The sequence below is a fragment of the Ostrea edulis genome, chromosome 2, assembly GCF_947568905.1.
Source record: "Ostrea edulis chromosome 2, xbOstEdul1.1, whole genome shotgun sequence".
Lineage (NCBI taxonomy): Eukaryota > Metazoa > Mollusca > Bivalvia > Ostreida > Ostreidae > Ostrea > Ostrea edulis.
Window position 1 is genome coordinate 44,448,012 of NC_079165.1, and position 23,180 is coordinate 44,471,191.

The 23,180-nt window shown below is 35.4% G+C and overlaps 1 protein-coding gene across 27 annotated transcripts in view; it reads left to right on the top strand.

Annotated features, from left to right (window-relative positions):
- Positions 1–23,180, top strand: part of LOC125679448 (roundabout homolog 1-like) — an 89,258-nt gene that overhangs the window by 58,589 nt on the left and 7,489 nt on the right. For 19 of the 27 annotated variants that reach the window (XM_056154139.1, XM_056154137.1, XM_056154138.1 and 16 more), the window contains 15 exons: positions 8,712–9,038; positions 11,276–11,554; positions 11,793–12,059; positions 12,886–13,025; positions 15,211–15,370; positions 15,510–15,728; positions 16,083–16,172; positions 16,291–16,478; positions 16,741–16,912; positions 17,513–17,637; positions 18,264–18,415; positions 19,051–19,270; positions 19,420–19,585; positions 22,605–22,763; positions 23,002–23,100. In XM_056154139.1, the coding sequence (XP_056010114.1) occupies positions 8,712–9,038; positions 11,276–11,554; positions 11,793–12,059; positions 12,886–13,025; positions 15,211–15,370; positions 15,510–15,728; positions 16,083–16,172; positions 16,291–16,478; positions 16,741–16,912; positions 17,513–17,637; positions 18,264–18,415; positions 19,051–19,270; positions 19,420–19,585; positions 22,605–22,763; positions 23,002–23,100 (2,763 nt within the window). The remainder of the gene's footprint in view (positions 1–8,711; positions 9,039–11,275; positions 11,555–11,792; positions 12,060–12,885; positions 13,026–15,210; positions 15,371–15,509; positions 15,729–16,082; positions 16,173–16,290; positions 16,479–16,740; positions 16,913–17,512; positions 17,638–18,263; positions 18,416–19,050; positions 19,271–19,419; positions 19,586–22,604; positions 22,764–23,001; positions 23,101–23,180) is intronic. The other 8 variants (XM_056154153.1, XM_056154145.1, XM_056154144.1 and 5 more) reach the window with 1 other exon arrangement.

Genomic DNA, 23,180 nt, shown 5'->3' on the forward strand with positions numbered 1-23,180 from the left:
CTACATTTCATTTTTTAAAAATCAATGGTACATAGAGGACTCAACATGACAACCATGAAAGGTTTTGTGATATATGTTGCATACAATGAGCCCATTTTCGTGCTCAAGGTATGTCAGGATTTCAGGAAAACAAATTGGCTGGTTGTTTGCTCTTGTAGGTATATCATGTTTAAGAGGATCATTGAATGGCCCATTTCTTATTGTCCAGTTGAACTAGCTGACCTCTTCAGACATTGTGTATACAGTATTTAAGATGGGGTGGCTTCAGGATGCTGAAAAGATTTTTAAAGGGATTTATTTGTTGTGGGGAAGATTTGTAAGTATTTTCTGAAAGATGTGCACAGTAAATTTTAAAATCTTGCAAAATTTGAGAGAAAATGGTTATCAAGAAAGAAAGTGTTAAACACACTATTGCAATCTTCAAGAAGATTTAGTTCAAGAAGATTATAGTCTTTCTTCCTGTAGTGTTATTGTCATAACTACCATATGGGTGGGCCAATAGATTATTGTGTATAAGCTGGTTTTATGTTTTCTCTTGAATGACATCACTAACCCCTTAAAAACTGCACTGCTGTCTTTAAATGAAAATTGAAAGTGATACAGTAGTTAAACTTTGGCCTGTCATAAAACTGTCAGCAACATAAGATGGTGGATATTTTAGTGGCAGAAGGTCAGAAGTCATGAAATATACATAAAGATATACCATATCAAAGTTTATGAGAAAGTGGATTTGATAGTGTTAGTCATTGTTCTGTTTCATCAACTCATTAGTTCACGTTTTAAGACTACAGAACTATGAAAGATTTTGTAAAGGGGTTTAATGTGTATCCTTTTTGCATTATTCAAATGATCACCAGATGAAATAAGTCCGATTAATTAGCCCTGTCAAGAGAAAAATTGTTCATGCTAATGGTTCCTTTGTCATATTAAGAATTCGTTTAATTATCAGTGATATGGGTTATATCATAAACAAGGATCATAAAATGCACAAAATTAAGGGTAGCTGGGTTTGAAAATGACTATTTTTTCCAGCATTATCTGAGGCATAGATCACTCCCGCCATGACAAGCTAAATGTTCCATTGATTAACTGGGAATTAAAACATGGGACTTTATTGCAAGGACAGTAGGATGTGTGGAAATGGAAAGTCATCCAGTGCTGCCATAAAGAATCCAATGCTCAATTTGTTGATAGAGTTTCTATCTTCTGCTTGTCAACATATTTGAAGAATGTACTACATTAAGCATTAAGCTTTTATTTTGGCGTTTTGTTGTAATGAAGCCATGAAATGAATTTGAGAAAAGAGGGGCATTTTTACACAGAGATATGCTCTCTTTTGGAGATAAACTAAACTTTCTTGACACTTGAAAGGGAAGACAAGGTTCTAGTTCTAACACCATTTCTTTGCTGCTGATACTATGTGCTTTCTGCTCAGTGCTTCCACCAAGGAGATCTGGCAGAAGTGATTCAGATAGATTATTTGCAAAAGCCATTGACACCAGCCAATGATAAAATCATTTTTAAATGTTTTAATAGCATCATCAGGAGGGATTTACCCAGATATCCTCCTGACTTTTTATACTTGAGAAATCTAGTTGCATAAGCCATAAATCTAAAATAGTTTCAGATGGTATCCCAGAAAGAGTGCTAAATGTCTGAGAAGTGGAAATAAAAGTTTTGGTTGCAAAAACATCTGTTACTTTCAGTTTTCCTGTGCTTTCAAACATTTCCTTGTGTTGTCTTAAATGCAATTGCCAAGGCTCATAATGCAGTGCAGATTAGGAAACAGGTGCATGCAGTTAAATGCACATTCTAATGTGTCACCAGTGTGCATATAAAGGAAGATTTTTTATTGAAGTTGATGAAGAAGCCATTAAAAACTAACAGTTACCATCAGAATTTCATGTTGAAATTCTAAGGCGGAGCATTCTAAAGGGATTTGTTTTCAGTAGAGCTGTCCTATAAGACCTATTGATCATGTTGGAAATTTTAGCTAATTCCATGCAATCCTATATCCTACACAGATGGTGGATCTCAAGACCTTTGCTGTAAAGTCAGTATTAAAGCCCTTTTTTCACACATTGGTCCAATAATTTCTCCCATTTATATGCAGAGTTTTTCCTTGCTCACCAGAAGGAAACAATTGTCCATACATATGGTTCATTTTATTTACTGATTTTTCAAATTTATTTGAATTCCTTGAATTAATTGATGATGACTGCTTTTTCATGTTTTCTACAATATGTTGTTCACGTGCTACTTATTGAGAGTTGCATGCCCCAAAGTTGGTTTGTTGTTTTGTTTCGAGTGATACATGATAAAACAGAAGTTTTAAACTACTCTCAGTAGGCCTGTTTTTAATCCGTTAGGATCGCTTAATGTTTTCAAGCCGATTGATTTTAATTCGAAACAGGGCAATTTGCCTTGGTTGAATGTTGCTTTAAAACAAGAAAAAGAGCCGAAAGATGCTTGTAAATTTGTATTGAATAAATAATCGGCTTGGAAATCTTCCCGGTTGAATTTGAGATAATTTGTTGTTTGTTGTTTTGAGAGTGTAAAAATATGTTGATAATTAATCAAAGGAAGGTTTCAAGATGCAAAGGTGTTGATTCTTTAATTTTTGTAGCATGAAAATACAACTTGAAACAGTTTTAAAAAGCTTTTGAATTGCTTGTTAATAGCTGGTATGAAAAAGGTCGAATTTTTTCTTCTCAGCATCTGCCTTTGACATGAGATTGTTGTAAATCTCTCTGGGTGAGTTGTTTCATACAAATGGCACTGAAAATGGGGTTCTTAAGAGTTTGATTATTTCATCATTTGTCGTATATTCCTCCAGGTTACTACTTACAAAACCAGTGAAAAATCCATCATTTAAAATACAACTAAATGGATTCCCGACATTATCCGTACATTATGGTTTCTTTGAATTAGCGTAATTTCAAATCCCCTTGAACAAACTGCAGAAGATGTACCTGCAGAATGCCAGGAATAGTTTTCGTTGCTCTCACAATGTTGTTTTTCTCTTGAACTGTTTTCCTTTGAACAGGAAAAATAGTAAGGGATTCTCTTCTTTAGAAATGAAACACCTATACTACAGAAATATTTGCTGACATAAAGAGATGTAGTTTGTGATACTATTGATAATGACCCACGAGAGTTTTTCTTTGTATAATCAGGTCAGATTTTTTCTGTTGCACCATAAGGCAGAAAGATTATACCATTTTTCTGTTGCCACTATAACCTGATGTTGATGTAGGAGGGAATTTTTTTATCATTATACTCTATATTAGCTTTCACATTTCTCATATTTGTCACGAGTTCCAAATGCTTTCTCCGTGTGGGTATAATACTAGACTGTAATTGCCTTTATTAGGCAAAACAGCCTGATTAAGAAGACTAATACAAGACTTGAACAAATACAGATGTGTGATGAAATGACAGGATAATTATCTTGTGAGGCAAAACTGCGTACTTATATGGTCAACAATGTTTTCTGGGTATTGGCATTCTGTGATTGGAATTTCAAAGTAATCTTCTCGCCAATCTTATGGCCATATTAGAAGTAATTCTGAAAGCTTATAGGGTTTCATCAGTGCTGTCATGTTTTTGCATTTTTTTCTTGCAATGCTTCGTAGCATTTAAATGAAGCCTGAAAAACAAGTATTTGTCTCAAGAAGCCTGGTCCCAGCATTGATTGAGAAGTAAATTGTCATGGATGAAGTTGATTGTGAAAAATTATATTTGAAGCTATATATTCTTTCAGAAAAAGTACGGCAACATGTATTTAATAGATTTAAACTCCTCACACTATGAAGGGTTTGTAGTAAATTGTGTTTTCAGTTTTGGAAACAAAACAATTTCTACCCATGAAGAGGTTGAGCCTTTACATGCAGGGCACACCAGGATGGCTCATTAATACTTGTCTTCTTGCAGCAGACATCTTGGTTGGAAACTCAGTCTGATTGTTACATCTCAATATTGGTACTGTAATCTTTCTCCTCCATCATCAGTATTGAGAGCCATAAATACTCAATACATCATTCTCCACAGCAATTACCACATTTCTAGTCAGATAACACCTAGCTTGTTGCCAAACCTTACTGACTCCTGACTAGTCAATTTCCTTCAACATTGCATTTTTTTTTCTTGGGGGAAAAACACCCTAGAAATGTAAGGGAAAGAGGCTAATCAATTTACCAGCATTTTAATGTGTGAAAATTTTGTTGCTAAAAGGATTTTTAATTTAATTACTGTCTTTGGCAAATGAGAAAGGGAGGAAATGTCTTAAGTTCTTTCATTGGAATGAGAAAGGTCCTATTGTTTTAATTTTTTGCTGTAATATTCCCTGTGAGTTTTCAACTTGTAATGTATGGTAATTTTGAACTATAAAATATGGAATATTTTGTAGCAAAAACTATCTTTCATTTAAATTAGGCATATATTTAGTTGAAAATTCATGGATTGAAGAACTTATACTATTATTTTAAATTCTAAGTTAATGACATGAATGATGATTTACATGCATGAAAAATTGGACACTGCATGGTTAATTGGAACCAACAGGGCCTAATGACCCATTGGTGATTGATATATGAGGCCAGCTCAGCATACAGCTTGTCAGGACTAATTGGATTCAATGTCCAGAGATAATTTTCTTCACACTCAAATTTGTCAAAATTTGATATGGACAATACACCTCTAAGGAATGGGGACTTCCTGACAGATATATGATTCATTAGGTCTGTAACTACAGACTTGGCCCAGTGATAACACCAGACAGATTTGTCAGCAAACTTCCTATAACCTGACCATTACAAATTGGCCACCTGGGGAATTTTGAACAAAATGAAATCTGATTTCTTACATGGTGTGATTTAATAACCTACAAAGATTGGGCAAACTTGGGTATATTCAGGAGAATAATCTTGTATATTTGTATTATGAGATGTGATATTGCTAGAGGAAGAAAAAACATGATAACATGAATGTTAGTGGTAGGGATTTTTATCTATGTTCTGTTTCACAGCAGTTCCAGCATTTCTTAGTATTGTGGTATATTCCTGCAGTGTTGACTAAAGAGCATTTACAAACAATTCATATCTTTCATATCCAGCCACTTCAGGAATGATAAGCATCTCATAAATATTTAGATGTAAACCAGTATACACAGTATGGAGACATGATAATCAGCTGGGGAGGGTTTGTCACTGCTTGTTGGTAAGCAGAGAAGCCATCACTACAGGGGACGAGGAATCCACAGGGAGGACTGACCTTCTGTAGAGTCCAGCATTGGCCATGTTTACCACCTTTGCCTTTCATTTGAATTTGATGGTCTCTAATTATTTGTTTGTGCCTGTCCTTCATTTAAGTGACTGGCAGCAAGAGAGCAATCTGGGAGTCAAGGAATCTGGGAGTTGAGTCTAGGTGACCTCCAGGTGATGGATACCAGGGTTGGCAGTGACCTGGCTGCTGTCTGCTTGTACAAGTGTTTTCTGGTGTTTAATTTGGATGTTTATGTTCTTTTAATATTGTTGTTTAGTTGTCATAAAAATAAGAGGTTGAAAGGGTATCTATATTGTCCAGCTAATGGCTGTATAATGGGAGATAAGCCACAGCCAAGGTGATAGCCTTTTGCTGATAACAATCATCCCCATTGTGTAGGCATTGATACCCCATTGTACTCAGTCTGATGCTCAACTGAGCCACAAATTGAGGAAATCTGTAATATCCTCTCAGGAATATAAAACCATTTCCTTTGTAAAATTACCCCAGATTTACAGCTAGGCTAATGCTATAACTTTCTGGCTATGGTCTATGAAAATAAATATTGATACAGGACAGGGCTTGTTCCGACTAAATATTCTGCAGACCTCCTACATAAACAATCAATCCATGGACATACACTTAATTGTAAACATTGGTCAAGCTGAATCAGATAAAGCCTGTGTCAGTGAATCCATGTGCATAACCACTTCATTTTGTAGACAACTTGTCTTCAAGAAAAAGACATTTATTCTGCCATCATCATCAGCATCCTTTAGTCATTCGATCATAGTTGTGAAACATTTACCGCATATACTTGCCTATAAGTCGGATTTTTGGGAGTTAAAAATTGGTCCAAAACTCTATATCCGACTTATAGGCGAGTCCTAAGAAGATTAGCATTTTTCTGGACAGCGTAATGTATTTTAAAAACACCCTCGTACTCTGACGATTATCATGATTAATGTTCACTGGACATATTTAATATACATATATTATTCATGTATTCTAAGATTATATGCATAAAGTACAAGTATTTACATACTTTAATGATTTTTTTCATCTCAAGTGTATATTATTGAAATTGATTTGTTGGGAAAATGAATAAATATGAATAAATGTCAGCACATTTCACAAAATATTATTTGAAACAGAGTTGAAAACGTTAGAAATTGTCAACTGATTATTGAAAAAAGTTAAACCGACTTATAAGCAGGTCAATGGCAAATCCCTCCAAAATAGCCTTCAAAATATACAACCGACTTATAGAAGAACCAACCTATAGGCGAGTATATACTGAATATCAAGATGTCTGTACACATGTAACTGAGATAACATACAGTTGTTAATGAAATGATAATGTGCAATGACAGATGACAAAAGAAATATAATTAAGATTAGGTTGACACCAGTGTGTGTGTAAGGTCCTTAATAACCCTGCAGTGGGATGGAGATAATTTCAAAAGAATATGCAAATTGTAAAGAGAATCTTATTAGGCCTCTGCAAGTAATGCATCTGTCTGTCTACCAAATGAGACAGCTTCACAAGTCCAGGGCCTATCTTAGAGTCCATCTGATTTGTGAACAGAGGCAAAATCCATAAAACAAACTTTCTGATTCTCTTATCTTTGCCACTCAGCAATGCTATAAATGAATGTGTGTAAGCAAACTGATGGCCATCTCTAAGAGAAACCTTTTGGATAGCCAAGAGTCAGTGCTTCACAATGTTGTATCAATAGTTTGTGTCTATTGATCTCTTGTCTGTTGAACACGCCAAGTAACGAGGAAATTATAGGAATATTTCAATAGATATTGATTATTCAGAGAAGTAGTACAGGGGAAAAGTGGACAATATGCTCTGGTCCTCAAGTGTCCCTTGTTACAACAGTCAAAGTGACCAAATGATGGAACAAGAGGTCATCAGATGCTGTTGCGGCCCTGAGTGGCCTGTAGTGCCCATTTTCAAAGGGATTTGTCCCTGGTGAGAGCCTAATGGGTATTGTTCATTATGTCATGCAGTTTCCTTTAGGTTGGTCCGTTACATTGGCAGGTGATTCACACTGCACAAATGGTCAGGGCTTTCTAATGCAGATGACTTTGTATTCAATCAATATTTAATTAGGCTAGAGTAAAATTAAGGTTAAAAAAAGGTGAATTTCATATGACAGTATTGGATTTTGCTGTTGGATATTTACATGAAGGAGGAGCAATTTAGCATCAAAGAGAAAGGAAATCTACTACTTCTCCCTTGATACAGTATTTGCCAATATATCACGATAAATGTCTTTTTCATTGAGTAAGGTGATATCAATGGAAAAAGCTTACTGACAATTTCATATTGGTATAAATGAAAGTAGAATTGAGAAAGATTCAACAGTAAATCAGGAGTGTGACATGTCAGAAATATTGGGGAGACATGAAACAGATCTGGCCATTTCTCCCTAATGGTCAATTTATGAACAATGTATTATGCATCCTTAAATAGCACACTATCTTTACTGGAAGAAGTTTTATGATTTTGATTCATTGTAAACTTTTATTTCCTTGTGACAGCATGAATTTGTACCAGATGTTACTGATGTCGAAGTGATAGTCAAGATTCATTGTAATGTCCCAGTGCAGCTTTTGCTTGTTTGCATTAACACTGGGTTTATCCAGTTAGATGGGGTTGTATATGAATGGGTTGAAGTTGAGTAGGTATTACACCGTGGTTTTTAGGAGAATGGAAACTGTTTTCAAAGTCCAGCGAAATGACCGTACTCACTGAGTCTGGACCGGTAATGAAACCATGTATTTGTATCACTGTTCCCTCTCTTTGATGGCTGAAAAATGATGATGCTTTGCCTTCAGCTCAGATAAATCCTACAAATGGATTCCATAGATTCTGTTTTTGGAGGAAGATTAGGTTTTGCTTGTGGACATATCAATTTAGGTTTGGGATAAAAATGATCGCCATTCATTTGATGCTAGAGTGCATGTAAATTTCTGCACCCCTCCTAGGCATTTTATCACTTCTTGGGCGACTAGTAGGTGCCACATTGACAAGGTTCTAATCCCAGTAATTTTTACAAGATTGCTAATGCACGGAATTGATCCTGATTGTGTCTAGATCTTCATTATGTGTCTTAATGCAAAAGCTTGATGTGCACTGGGTGAGAGTTGCTCTAGGTGCCATGGAAAATTGTATAAATCTCTAGGATTAAGTATAGCAAAATAACGAGGCCTTTATATTGATTTAACACAAAAAGAACCAAATAGTTCAGATTATTTTGCTCATGTTTCACTCTTTAGGATATATTACTGTCAGTTCAGTGATCTAAATGTAGTATTAAAGTGTGTTAACTTCAAATGCATTCCATTACCAATGCGAAATTAAAGATGTGTATATTTAGTTTGCACATTTAGAAGGTATCAGTATATTTAAATTTATACTTGAATTGTCTTCCTAGGTGCCTCACCAAATGACCATGTCTCCTATCCACAAATACTGGAACACCCCCAAAATGGTTACTTAGCTAAGGACAACCCTGCCACCTTGAATTGTCAAGCAGATGGTAACCCAAAACCCACCATAACGTGGTACCACAATGGGAAGAAGGTGGCTACCATGGACGAAGACCCATACTCTCAAAAGATGTTGATCGAGGGAGGGAAGCTGTTCTTCCTGAGAGTTGTCCACAACCAGAAAGACAAGTCGGACGCAGGTGTTTACTACTGTAATGCCACCAATAGACTGGGGAGTGCCATCTCTAGAAATGCCACCTTGAAAATAGCAGGTAAGGAACACAGCAACACCACACATGTGGTGACCTTTGATACACAAGGACACACATGTGGTGACCTTTGATACACAAGGACACACAGGGCTCAAGGCTATTAGCAGTGTGGAAAAAAAGTTTCTCACATTATCACCAGTGTGAGATAGACTTTACCTATATTAGACAGTCGTGAGATTTTAGCTATATTAGACAGTCGTGAGATTTTACCTATATTAGACAGTCGTGAGATTTTTTTGTCTTACTCTTCAACGACGCCATTTATTGTGACTTTGTCTATGATTTACGCTGAATGGTGAAGTAAAATATTTTTTACTGTATTCTTTAAATTTTGATTTGATATAGCTTTCTGGTGGACAACCTTGATTTTTTAGTTTACACTTACAGTGTACACCATTTTCGGATTTGCTTTTTCTGCCTGTCGAATTAGTTTTTGCATTAAAGTTCAAATGATATTTTTGATAATTTTGAATTTGCTCAAAGCTCCTGAATTTAGGTACTAAACTGTGGGTAAAAAGTGAGAAAAATAATTCTTTATTATTTACTTGTGTGGGATAGGGAAATTCCACCTCTGGAACAAGATTCACTGCAAGGCCTTGTCCTAGACTGCAAATCTCGTCCCCTCTCATCCCCTCGATAGAATTTCCCTATCCCACACTGGATTCTATTAATCAACAATGAGGTTGGGACAACATCATTCATTTAAATTTTTTCAGCAGCCCCTTGTATGTTAGAAGTATCTTGGCAAATATGATTTGTTAATTGCAAAGCTGTCTGCAACATTTTCAGGAGTTGCCTTTATTTTTAGAAGAAATTTCACATTGATATGTTAGGTACAGTACAAAATTAGAGGATTAGCAGTAAAAAATGACATTTCAGAATGCACGTATGAGAATGGTGACCCACTTATTCAGTTGAAAGTATATGGCTACTGGTTTCGGTGATAAAAGCTGTTTTTTGTAACAGCTTCAAAGCACTTTGTTTTCTCTTAAGCTGATAGGCATGCAGATGCTAGAAGCTTTAATCTCACAGCTAAATTACAAAAAAGATACAAAAAATAAGTCACCTTATCATTGTTTTATTTGTACATGCATTGAAAGTATTTTTGAATTGATAATGCTTCTTTTTGCATAGATGACTATATGATTTCAATGCTCTGGTAAATATTTAGATGTTTAAAGATTCATATCCACGATATTCTGTATCTCTTTATTGCCTCCATTTTTCGCTCTTTTTTATTCAAATGAATTTAAATGATTCAAAGGCAATTTAATGGTATTACCATAAAAAGCTGTAAAATGGCCAGGTTTTGTGCAACCGTGATGAAAGAGAACGCTGAGCATGCAGCCACTTCTGGAGATAGGGGTACAGATAACATTGAAGTTGTCTCGTGTACCCAGGAGTTGCATAACGATATTGCTCTATTGTCCAATCTATTGGATATTGTACCTTTATGGCCATGGGAAGAATTCTAAAGCTTTGCTGCTTGTTATGGAAACTGAGACTCAGGCATGAAGTTTTATATGGTTTTAATGGGGAAAAGTGTAATTTTAAGAAGTGTCAAAATGTTTTGTAGTTCCCTTTTTAACAAAAGATGGCGCGATAATGAAATTCTCAATGAATTTAAACTAGTGCAGTGAGGGGTTTTACATGAGACTGATGATATGCAGCTTTAGAACTTGAAGTTGTTTATCATTTTCACAATTTGTTGTGGATTTATTTTGCCAGCTGCACTTGAATGATATGAATATCTACTATGATACAACAGGTGCAGGATAAAGATCATTTTCCCTAATTGTTTCACATTGATATCACAGCATAGAAAAGGATGAAATTGTTTTTGTGCAGATTTTTTTGTATTGAAAATATGAAGTACGTGCAATTCGCATTGTCTGATCGTGGTTTCTCATGCAATTCTTTTGATTTGCTGACTCGCATGATTTCTTATAAAATTCCAAAATGCAGATGGTTTCTTTAGCAGTTAATTGAACCAAAGAAATAGAAATAGATCTACATTTCACTTCAAAGTATATCTCAGCAATTTCCTAAAGGAAGATATTAATATCAGCCTACTTCTAAGACTAAATATTACTGGTAGTCTATAGTAGTAGTACAGGAAATAGGATAGCTAGTTATGTTTTCATGTTCCTGTGTTATTAATCAGCAATTTAATCCAATATACCACTTATTTAATCCAATATACCACTTATTTTAATCCAATATACCACTTATTTCAGTTCTAAGAGATGAGTTCTTGCAATCTCCTTCCAATAAAAGTGTGTCCATTGGTGACAAGGCCAGATTCAGCTGTCGGCCCCCAAGAGGTGAACCAAAACCAAAGGTCCTGTGGTTGAAGGGAAGGAAATTCCTTACGACAAGTGACAGAATACAAATTTTGGAAAATGGTGATCTGATCATCTCCCAGGTTACACTGAACGATGCAGATGATTACAAGTGTATTGCTACCAATACGGCTGGAGAGAGAGAGAGTGCACGTGCGAGACTGACTGTTTTAGGTAATGTATTGTTTGTTTGTTTAGTCTTCAACGGGAATTTTGAGTTTGTAGGAGACCAGTAGTAGTTACAGATATAACTCTTAATAAGCAATGTAAGGTTTTTGTTTTGTTAGTTTTTTAGGGTTTTATTTTCTTTTTTTACATTAAAAAAATATGGTATTGCAAGTTTGTTTTTATCAAACATTTTTTTGTAGTTATTTGTTAGAGGACAATAATTTAGTTGATGATTTATTCACAGAAAAACCAAGCTTCCGGAAAGCTCCAGTTGACCAGATCATCATGGAAGGGGAGGCAGTTCATTTTCCTTGTGAGGTAGTAGGGGACCAGCCCATAGTAGTGGAATGGAGGAAGGAGAATGGAGCCCTAAAGTTTGGGAGAGTGAGGGTGCTGAAGGATAACACACTGAGGATAGAAAAGGCAGAAGCTGAAGATGCTGGCTTGTATGTCTGTATGGCCTCCAATTCAGTGGGGACTGCAGAGGCAGTCGCTAGGCTTACTGTCCAGTGTAAGTCAAGTTGGCTTTAACTAATCTTAGATTTTCCAGTACAGCAGTATGAAGTTAAAATTTTGTAAGAGTTGTTTCCCATTTTCATGAACTTGGTGAACCAATTTCATACAAGATGGATTATTTTGGGATCTGTTTTGTGTTTGATAAAATACAATATCTTGAAATACAACTGATTGTTATAAATCATAGTTTCCTTGCTGAAATTTCGAGATGAAAAATGAGGAGTAGTAGACGTTATGGGGACTTCCACGAAAAGACAAATTTCTCGTGCTATTTATAGGTTTCTTTGGCAGATTTGAGAAATTGAGTGTTACAAGGATTTGTATTATCCTCAGTGTTACTCAGAATGCAAGTGTATATAGTGCGATTGTGTTATGAAAGAAACTGATAGAACTTTATATTTTGCAAGAGATAAATAACGATGATGATAAGATTTGGGTAGCTGTACATTGGATATGACGATAATTTATATTCTGGGCATTATTAGCTTCATTCGTAATCAGTTCAAAGACATCTGAAGTATTTTTTACAAACTAGATCAGATAACTATTAAGATTTATGCCTTGGGAATGAATGGGTTATTTATTTAGGTAAATATGCTCAAGTTTGCTATGTTTTAAATTCTTCAGGAGTACACATTTATGTATCATATACAGATATGATCTCATATGTAGTATGGTGCCAAACGTTTGTAGCCATGATATGTATAATTTGATTTTGTGTATGCAGGAGTTACACCATCTATCCTTTCACACGTATTTGTCTGCATTGTTTCAATGTTTTAATGTCTATGATTATGGATTGAATTTCGTGTATTTTACAGTCATGCCATTTTTTGACGTGAAACCACATGATCAGGTGGTGGGTGTACGGCGTACGGTTACTATGCATTGTTCTGTCACTGGAATCCCACAACCCACCATTATATGGAGCAAAATCTCTAACAAGCCCTCAGGGGAGAAGGTAATATAACCATCCACTAGGACTGCCGCCTATAGTCCTGTTATATCCGTGATATTAAGTAACGATTACAGAGTGCTTCTTGGACTTGCAACACATATATTTTTCATTAGCGTCTGGCCACAGAGTGAAGAGATCAAATTTGCATTTATTTATGAGATTTATACCATTTAGTAGGAAATACAACAGTTTGTTAGTTTCATAGGCGGTCATATTCAGGACATAGAACTTAAGAGTTATACTACACAATGGTTAGGAATAAGTGGATATGAATTTTATGATTGTTTTGAGAAGATGGAAAACATCATTACTGATACAACAAGAAAAATAGTTCCATTGTTGTCAGCAGTGACATTGATATATGATTCAGCAAGGTTGCAGCCTTCATCCACATTCATAGTAATTCAAGCCTGACTCTTTATAGTGCTTTTTTTTTCTATCTGTGTGTGTTCAATTGCAATTCTAGAACAGTAGTTTAATTTCCAGGGCCTTGACAGGTTTGGATTTAACCTTCAGTCAATGGCTCAAGAGAATCAGAAAGTCCTCCATCAATGTGGACGATCAATGCAAAAGCTACATTATGGAGACTTTTCCCCAATCAGGCTCATGCATCAAGTGGCTTTCCTGTTAACGTGATCAGCATTCTCTAACAATCATTATTGTTTAGGTCTTAATGTTCAGGGTTGGAATGCAAATGTGGGAAATGTGGACTCTATATTACCAAATTAATATTGGAAACTTAGAGCTCGACCAAATTATCTTAGACGTAGTTTGCTCAAATTGTGTGTATGTTGCGTAAATGGGCTTTATAATCTGACCAATGATCTGTTTTCCCATTTCCAGTCAAAGTCTTACAGAAATATCTTCCCTATGTTTGGTCACTGTCTTTTTGACCCTGGCAATAAAAAATTCATATTCCAGCGAGGAATCATCGGGTGCAATTTCATGATTGATAAATTGCATTAGATTCGAGCTTTTCTTCCTAATCCAGCACGTTCTGAAGACAAGAGATTACGATATTGTTCTGTGCACAGGAATCCTTGCCCTCCTCCATGGAAAGCAATCAATCCATTAGACAGAAATTCTATAAGTATTGGCAATTGGAGCTGAGTTAAAAAGGAGATTTAATATTTCATATGAACAGAATGGTATACCTCCCATAGTTCATAATTTTGTCATTAACTTTGTCAGGTTTAATTGTTACCTGAATACTGATCCGATCCATTTGCAGGGTTGTTAAGAGGCATTGCATAAGTGTATTTCCAACTGATAATTTTGCTAAATCATTCATGAGTGCATTTCTTTATTGAGTAGCATTCAATCCCAATAGGTATTTTGCTATTTGCGACGTTTTTGTTCAATAATCTTCCCATTCGGATCATATGAGTTTTAATTGGAGGCTTTTATACAAATCGAAGATTAATTCATCTTTAAAACTTGTCACGAATATTATGGATATTTATCATTTTCAGAGGGACAAGTTGTGATCATGTAGAATTTGATTTATACTAGCTATCAATCTATTACTGAGTGAAATTTGTTCAACAGGTTGTGATTGGATGTTCCGAGGTCAGCCTTTTCTCAGCGATGATCATGTATGATTAGGGGCCACAACCAACAGTTTTGTTTTCTGTAGTGGCAAAAGGATCACTTGCAATATTGCAATGAAAAGTTTTCCACAAAATTGATTTTCTACTTTATAGATGGCCGTATTAGTGACTCACTCATCCTGGTTTTTGTTATTTGTTTGAAGTGATGAAAAGGGTCTGTGAATTGAAATTGAGAAATCTCGCACCTAAACCGTTTTGCAGTTAATTTTTGATGTAATTTCCCTGAAGTTTATTGCATGTTTTAACATTAATAGCATGGATTTAATAGACTTCACATTATCAGCTGAAAACCATAATCAACTAATTACAGTAATACTGTACGGAATCAAACTAGTACAGAAAAGAGAGTTAACATGTACCCAGTATTGATAGGTATTTTTAATTGTCCCAGGATTTTGGGATGAATTAATATTGCTCTCTCTCTCTCTCTTTCGCTCTCTGATTTTCACCTCAACAGGATATTTTTTATTGTTGAAGTGGAAATGAAATATAAGATCAAGGTCAGAGTTTGGTATGGTTTGCTAAGATCAAGGTCAGAGTTTGGTATGGTTTGCTAATACAGGGAACACTTTTTGTAGATGCTGTTATTTCAAAACACTGCATCAGGAAGATTCTCAGTGGCTTCAGATGGGACTTTAAGAATTGAGCGAGTACATCTGGGAGATGCTGCTCAGTATGAGTGTGAGGCCATCAATGGACTTGGCTCAGCCAAAGCCTCGGCAAGGCTAAATGTCAAAGGTAATGGTCAGTCAAACATTGTGGGATAGTTGGTTGATAAAAGTGGAGAAAATATGTTATTAAACTTTGCTAGAATAGAAAAAATTAGCAAGAATTCTATGAAGTGTATTTCTCTGTACTTGTGAACTTTTGTTTTCAGAAACTGACCCACTTCTGTTTTCAGTAAATGACACCCGGCCACCCCCTATCATTAGGATTGGCCCTCAGAGCCAGAATCTGCCCACAGGAGAGGTAGGGTTCCTTCACTGTGAGGCCTATGGTGATCCAAAGCCCCAGATATGGTGGCTGAAGGATGACAGACCCATTACTGAAAATTCCAGAATCATTTCACTTAGCTCGGGGACTCTCCAGATATCAGGTATTATAATGGAAATGAATTATGGTTTTGGAAAAATTAATGGGAGATGTTTGGTGGGAAAATTATTTGAGTATTGATAATGAAAATTAATATGTAAAGTTGAAGATAAGTGAATGGAAAACATGTGGTCCTACCTTGAAAACTTTGTTAAGATAATGTTGTATGTATAGAAATGTTTGCCGTTGTTAAGATAATGTTGTATGTATAGAAATGTTTGGAAATTCAGTATTTGTGAGATGTGAAGTTTACTTCATACTGAAAAAAGAGGGAGGATTGAGCTGTGTTTATCATTATTTAAGGAATAGATATCTAAGTTACATTGATTAGTGAAACATGAAAAATTGTCTTTGACAGATCTCCAAGAATCAGACTCTGGAAATTACACTTGCAAGGCTTCTAGTGAGACCGGAGAAACATCCCAGTTAGCTACACTGTTGGTCAAAAGTAAGGGCAGCTTGACTGACCGTAACATGCTTAAATAACCTTTCCATTGGACAGAAATAAAAATTCATGATTGTTACAAATCAAAAACAATTGTTAATGAAATTGTGTACTTTTGCAGAGTCCAACAAGAATGTGACATTCCACCGTACACAGGACGTGAAGACTTTCCCTGGTCCACCCTCCAAACCAACAGTTGTAGAGGTCCTGGCAAATTCCATCAAGCTGTCATGGCAACCCAACAGTAACCATGGAGATTCACCTGTTTATGCATACATTGTGGAGTACTTCAGTCATGAAACATCTGAGGTAAAATTATGGGATTGATATTATGCATGTTCTTACAAAGTGTTTTCATATTATAGATACACAATAGAACAGGATTACAGGGGAAACACAAATAAAATAAAGTAGTATTTATATTGAGGTGATTTTCCATGACTAGCAAGTCATCGGGGGGAAAAACAGTGGATCATGTGTTCATATAAGAAAACAAAATTTGCTATCCCTGTTTCTTTGTCATGTACTATGTTTAAGTGTATTGTAAATCTGAGTTTTTTCATCTTTTCAGGGCTGGGTTGTTGCTTCTGCTTCTGTCCCACCAACCACTACCTCTGTGCAACCCACAACATACACAGTGACCAATCTTAAGCCAGATACAACCTATGTATTCCTGGTGCGAGCAAGAAATTCCCATGGTATAGGGATACCTAGTGAGGTGTCAGACCCCATAAATACCAGGCGTGAGTAGAATGCATCAAAGAACTATGTTCATTCATTGTCTACTTTTGCTCTAATTTTGAACCTAACTTTAAACGGCATAGATAGCAGTAAATAGGTGAGATTTACAGAACTAATGATAATGCTAGTCGTGAATTGTGGATTTAGTGTGTATGACATCATAAACACATAGTTTACTCACCATTTTATTTCAACTAGTCAATACATGCTATTTTCCTAATTTAAAAAAAATATTAATATTACAAATATGAGAAATAAGTCATGAGTGATACATGGTGGCCGATGATTTTCGGGTGTAAAACTAATTTTTAACATTTTCAAAAGTTTTCATTATGTAGAAGAAAAGATATAAGAAGAAAAACTCCATCTTTGTGGCATTTAATCCTAATAAGGAATCACTTTCAACAGAAATAAATGAGTTTTTTAAAAAGAATATAAGTAAAAAAATAAATAGAAGAATGTGTAAATTTCAGTACTATAAATGACAATCCTATAAGCTGGTCCTTTAACTGTCATAGACATAGGCAGTCATGCTGTGTTTCATATATTTTTATTATTCAGTTGATTGAATGCATATGAAATAAGTTGCTGTGTTCTTGTAGATATAACAGACAGTTCTCGCAATACACAGCTGACCAGGGAACAGATTCGTAGTAGTCTGCAGGGTATTGTGGTGGAGCTGACTGCAGTAGAACAACTGCCTGCTGCGGTGGAAGTTAGGTGGAAGGTAAGTCACTCTCATTTAAGTTTAGACCAGAAATGGATAATGTCTTTTAAAGAAGGACTAGCTTTAATGAAGGTCAAACAATGTCAATGGAATTTACGTTCTTATATAAAAATTGCAGACATTGTGATATTTATCGACACACACAGATTATCATGCTCTACAGTGTCATTTCTCAAACAATAAATTTGTGCACATCTTTTAGATTCAGGATATTTATTACGTGGACATACTTGAGATGTTCTTGTGTATGTACATGTGTATTTGCAGGAAATGTACATTAAAGTGTTTCATATATCTTTTTATTGTGCCTTTTAGAAAGTTGTAGTAAAGTTTTGTTTTGTATTTTAAATTTCATTTAACTTCTAAAATAGCTTTTGTATTCAGCATGTTCATCAGAATAGGAGATGAATACACAATGATAGTCAATCAAGAAAGTTGATCAAGTGCATCATAGTAGTTTGCTTATATATGGGGTACATGCCTATGCTATACAAAGACATATGATGGCTTGGTATTACAGTTTACCGGGGTACTTAAAAATCAATTTTAAAATAACTCATTACAATAGCTTTTAATAAATTCTATTTTATTTTTGTTGATATTTGAGGGCATCAATTTCATTGTAGGTACACAAGATGATGGATATCATTGACAAATTTGTAATTGAGTACCGAGAAATTCGTAACCTGAAGACGGGTAGAACTGGCAGGATGGAGTCGGTGACCGTCAGTCGAACAGCACTGTCATACACTATACAGGATCTGAAGAGTGACCAGTGGTAAGAAATGTGTTTATCTACAGATAAGTCATTAGCACATATTCATGTCTGATAGATTTTGTCCGTCTCTTTGTCAAAGACTTGTGGCATACTGTTATTGGTCTGTCCATCTCTGCCTGTCCCCTAATCTTTCTGTAACATTAACCTTGATAATAACTTTGAAATATTATACTTGGTGAACTTGAAGGTCAAGGTCATTCATCAGGGAGAAATATGCTACATTTGTAGCCCACAATGAGGAATTGTTTCTCAAACATCAAGTTTCTATCAATATTTCATGTGTATTCTGAATACAGTGTGTATTAATGTTTCTGTAACTACATATGGACTGTATATGCACCATAAAAACACAATAGTTCGAAGCCCATAAACTGTAAAGCAATCTCTTGGGTTACAGAAATCTATATTATGCCAATAGTACTCTGTAATTCATTGTCTGTATACACATGATCTAGCTTCTCTAATTCTCATCTGCGTTTAATTATGATTGGAAAGCTACTTTATTTAAGAGCCACGATGTTTGTTGTGTGTTCACGGATTTACAAAATGTAATATCACAAAGAGGATTCCATGAAATGTGATTAGTAATTAGCATAAATATAAACAATTGGTTAATTGCTTGAGATCCTTTTTAGGTACAGTATCTGCATCAAGGCCTACAGCAAGAACATAGCCACACAGTGTAGTCAGCCTATGAAGGTTCAGCCTGCTGAGCCATCTAGGGGTGTCAAATTCCCCACCCAGCACTTAACAGCTCCCTCCCATGTTGTAATCCACAAAACTACCGACACCAGTATCTCAGTGCAGTGGCTACCACCAAATGATGCTTCGCATTCCACCATCAAGTCATATGAGGTACGGTAATCAAAACGCTGCTGTCTGTCTCATCAATAACCAAAATTTTGTACAATGTCGTTCAGTTTTACAGGGTGTTTGTGAGAATGAATGAATGTCGAAAAGATATGTATTGAAAAATCTACAGTATACATTCTTGTTTTCTGTAGATATTCTGCCTTAGTAATGACAACAAACATAACTGTAGCAGAAGTATTCCAGCCAATCACACTAGCTACATTCTAGAAAACCTCAAAGCTGACCAGACATATACGGTGAAAATAGCCGCCAGGACCAGCGGGGGTGTGGGATCCTGGAGCAAGGAATACATGATTGGTAAATATTTTTAAAAAGGTTGACCTTTTCAAGCATGGACAATGGAGACGAACATTGATATTAGAATTATTTTATAATGATATTGCACCTTTCATAATTCATAGTTTTTCCTCCCAAGTGCTTCCTTTGTTTATAAATAAATGATGGTACATTAATGATATAACCCTCATTTGTTAGGCCCATATCTAGCATTTCATTAATCCATAGGGGTGATATTTATATGGAAGATTTCAGATCTCGGACATCTGTGTAATACAGTGAAATTTCAGAAATGTGATTCAGTGCTTCATTCAAGTTTATGCATTGACAGTACTGATTTAGTATACCATTGACAGTACTGATTTAGTATACCATTTGACAGTAATTTGTTGAGTCAGGTGTCTGATTTCCTCAAGTATATGTTTCCTCAAGAATTCATTAGTGAAGGTTTATTACTATTATCAATGTTCTGGTTTTCTCCCAAACTGAACCAAATTCATATCATTTAAATTAGAGTTGTCGTCCCTTGATATTTATTAAATTTTATATTTTAAACAACATTGAGTAAACCCTATCACTCGCAGCATAAATTCTATGTACATGCAATGAACATAAAATTATAGGCCTAAACAAGTGTCAAACCCCCTGATATGTACCTGAGAGATCATCGATTTGTAAATAAGTTGAAACACACTCTGGGGACATATGATTTCAGTATATCAAAAGGATGAAAAAAGCTTATTGTTTATGTAACTCCCTTATGATCCGAACGGAAAGTCTTAGAGACAAACTCTAATATAATGAGTGCAGGTTTTAGTGTTAATGAAGGTGAGAGTGTATTTGTATCTATTTAAGATGCTGATTTCAGGCGAGTGGCCTGTATGGTGATATTGTTGTACAGTATGTGCTGATATGGGCCAAGTAGAAATAGTGACTATCGTAGCTCAAAGAATTCCGTGCAAAATGATGTCTGCAGTAGACATGGAATGCTCTCTTTCTCTATAATGGATAGCATAAAACACTTCAACTGATGTCTCAAATAACAATTTCTACGGCTGATGTGATGCAATCACTCATTAAAATGCACTGCAATTGAGAATATTTCCAATTGCAAAAAGAAAATTAAATGCTCTGTTTTATTAATGTCATGCTACATATTTCCTTCACTTTGTAAAAATCTTAAAGCAGCAGAGGCATAAATTGAGGCTGACAAGTGCATTAGCATTGTTCTTTTGAAATATAAAGACCAAATGGCTATGATATGTGATTGATGGCTGGAGTTAGATAACCATTGCAAATTGAGTCCTAATCTGCCAAGCCTAAGGGAGAGCTGTCATCTGATCCTTGAACCTTCTCAATGCAGCAGAGCGGTTCCTTTCAAATAATAAAAATGAATTTATGAGCCCAGCTGAGGGGCACACCAAAAAAAATTGTTCATTCTCCAAGTGAAAGAAAATTTTAAGCATTGGATCATATTCTGTAATTAGGTAAGGGGTTGCCTGTCACTTAAAGGACTCTTCCACAGATTGTGAGAAAAGGGATGCTCTTGCTTTTGGCTCAAGTGACTCATAGGGACCGATAAAGTTGCGTTTTAGTACCTCATAATCTTGCTAGTTCAAGTAATCAGACAGAATTTAACACAATTTTTTTAATCGTGGAAATGAGCTTTTCATGGCTGTAATTTCATTTGTAATTAAGGCAACCATTTCAGTGAAGCATTTATTTCCAGCTCCTTTTATCAGTGCTATATGTAGAAATAAAAGCCAATTTTTTGTCATTAAAATTACACCATAAAATAAATTCCATATGGTAGTAAGGGTTTTAACAATGTGAAAAGTGTCCCTCACACAACAGTTACATTTCTTCAGTACTTAATGACAAGAAAATCCAATCAAAGTGTTGTAACAATCTGAGCATTTAACTGAAATATTTGTCACATGAAATGGCTTTTGAAGTTTTTTTGCCTTCTCTTGAGATGAAATGGAGCATTTCATTTCCCCTGATGCATTGCTCAAATTAATGAGTATTCCTGTTGAATAGATTGATTACTTTTATAACTCTGTCTGTGCTTTAATGAAAATTTATTTATTGCGATATCTCATTGGCCTGCTGATAAACGTTGGAAGGACCTAGCAGTTTCAACCTTTCCGATTGTTATGGGGATTTCAGGGTAGCAAACACTAAAAGATAGGGATGTTTTCACTTCCAGTGCCGGAAAATTGATATTGCGATCTGTCAAGTCACACTTCGATAAATATTGTCTTGTTTTGTTCTTACTCCCTGAGTTTTCAATGATAAACACTTATCAATGTAATGAAACAAAATATGGCAGTCTGGTGGCAGAAAGCAGAATCTCCTTGTACCATAACCACAAACGGCAGCAATCACTGTTCAAATGTGGGAGATTTTATTTGGTTTGGTGAGCTTTTAAAATGAAAATTTAACCAGACCTTTGTTAAGAGCATGTCATCTGCAAGACAATAGCAGTTGCATGAGACACATGGGGGTAGTTGAATTTAGCGATGTGATTGTATCTTCTACTGCTCGTATTAAAGTCATCCTCTGGCTGTGACAAACTTCGGCACTTGGGGCTCTTTTCCTTGATTGGTAGAACATCTCCTAATAACTCAATATTTCCAAAACAGAATGATAAATATGTTATGGTAATTTTCATTTTGTGATTTGATCTCTCTAATTAGAAGGCAAGTGTGACATTAATCAAGCTAGAAGGAGCCAACTTTCTCAGTCCATCCAAGCAATAGTTGATTTTTTGGACTGATAGTAGTCTGGCTTTGTATTGACTGGTTGATTAATCCGAGCATTTTCCCTGCTTCTGTTCTTAATTATAAGATATAAGCCCATGACTAACATCAAACAAGGAGATGAGTAACATCGCTCGGTGCTGTATTACATATACAGTCCTGCATCTTGTTATTCTCCCAACTTTTCAGTATCACAAGCACACCTTTTCACTAGTATGATGAATTTTTATATAGTTTTCATGAATATGCAAATTTTCAAAATCAATATTTCATTGTAGGGCCTGAAAAAGATAACTTGATGAAACAGCCTTGGTTCATTGGCCTCCTAATCAGTATCATTGGTGTCACCCTGTGGTTCGCTCTGTGTATCTTTGTGGTATGGCTCTGTCGAAAGAGGAAAGCCATGAAGAAACAGAAAATGCAAGAAATGTACAGTGGTAAGGACATGTATTTATTAGAGGGTGTAATTGATCATGTTACTGTCAATCAAACTTCATTATCAGTTAAGTATTCAGTAAAATTCAGAAATGAAGTTTGAATTAATATATAGTGCAACTAGATTAACAGAATTACACATGTATTTATAATATACTAGTAAGTGACCTTAAAATTACCCCCTTCCCAAATTCTTGAAAATTTGCGCGATTTATAAAACTGCTTTCTTTTGCATTCTAGTTCCCAACTATTCAAAATCTGATGACAGCAATAGAAACAGCTTTAATTATTATGCTAAATATGGATACAGCCAAAAAGATGTGCAGAATCGAGCAGGAGGTAAACAATCATTTGTTTATATTCCTGAAATTCTGCCACACAACACATCAACTCCCTGTGAGAGACTGTATGATCATCAG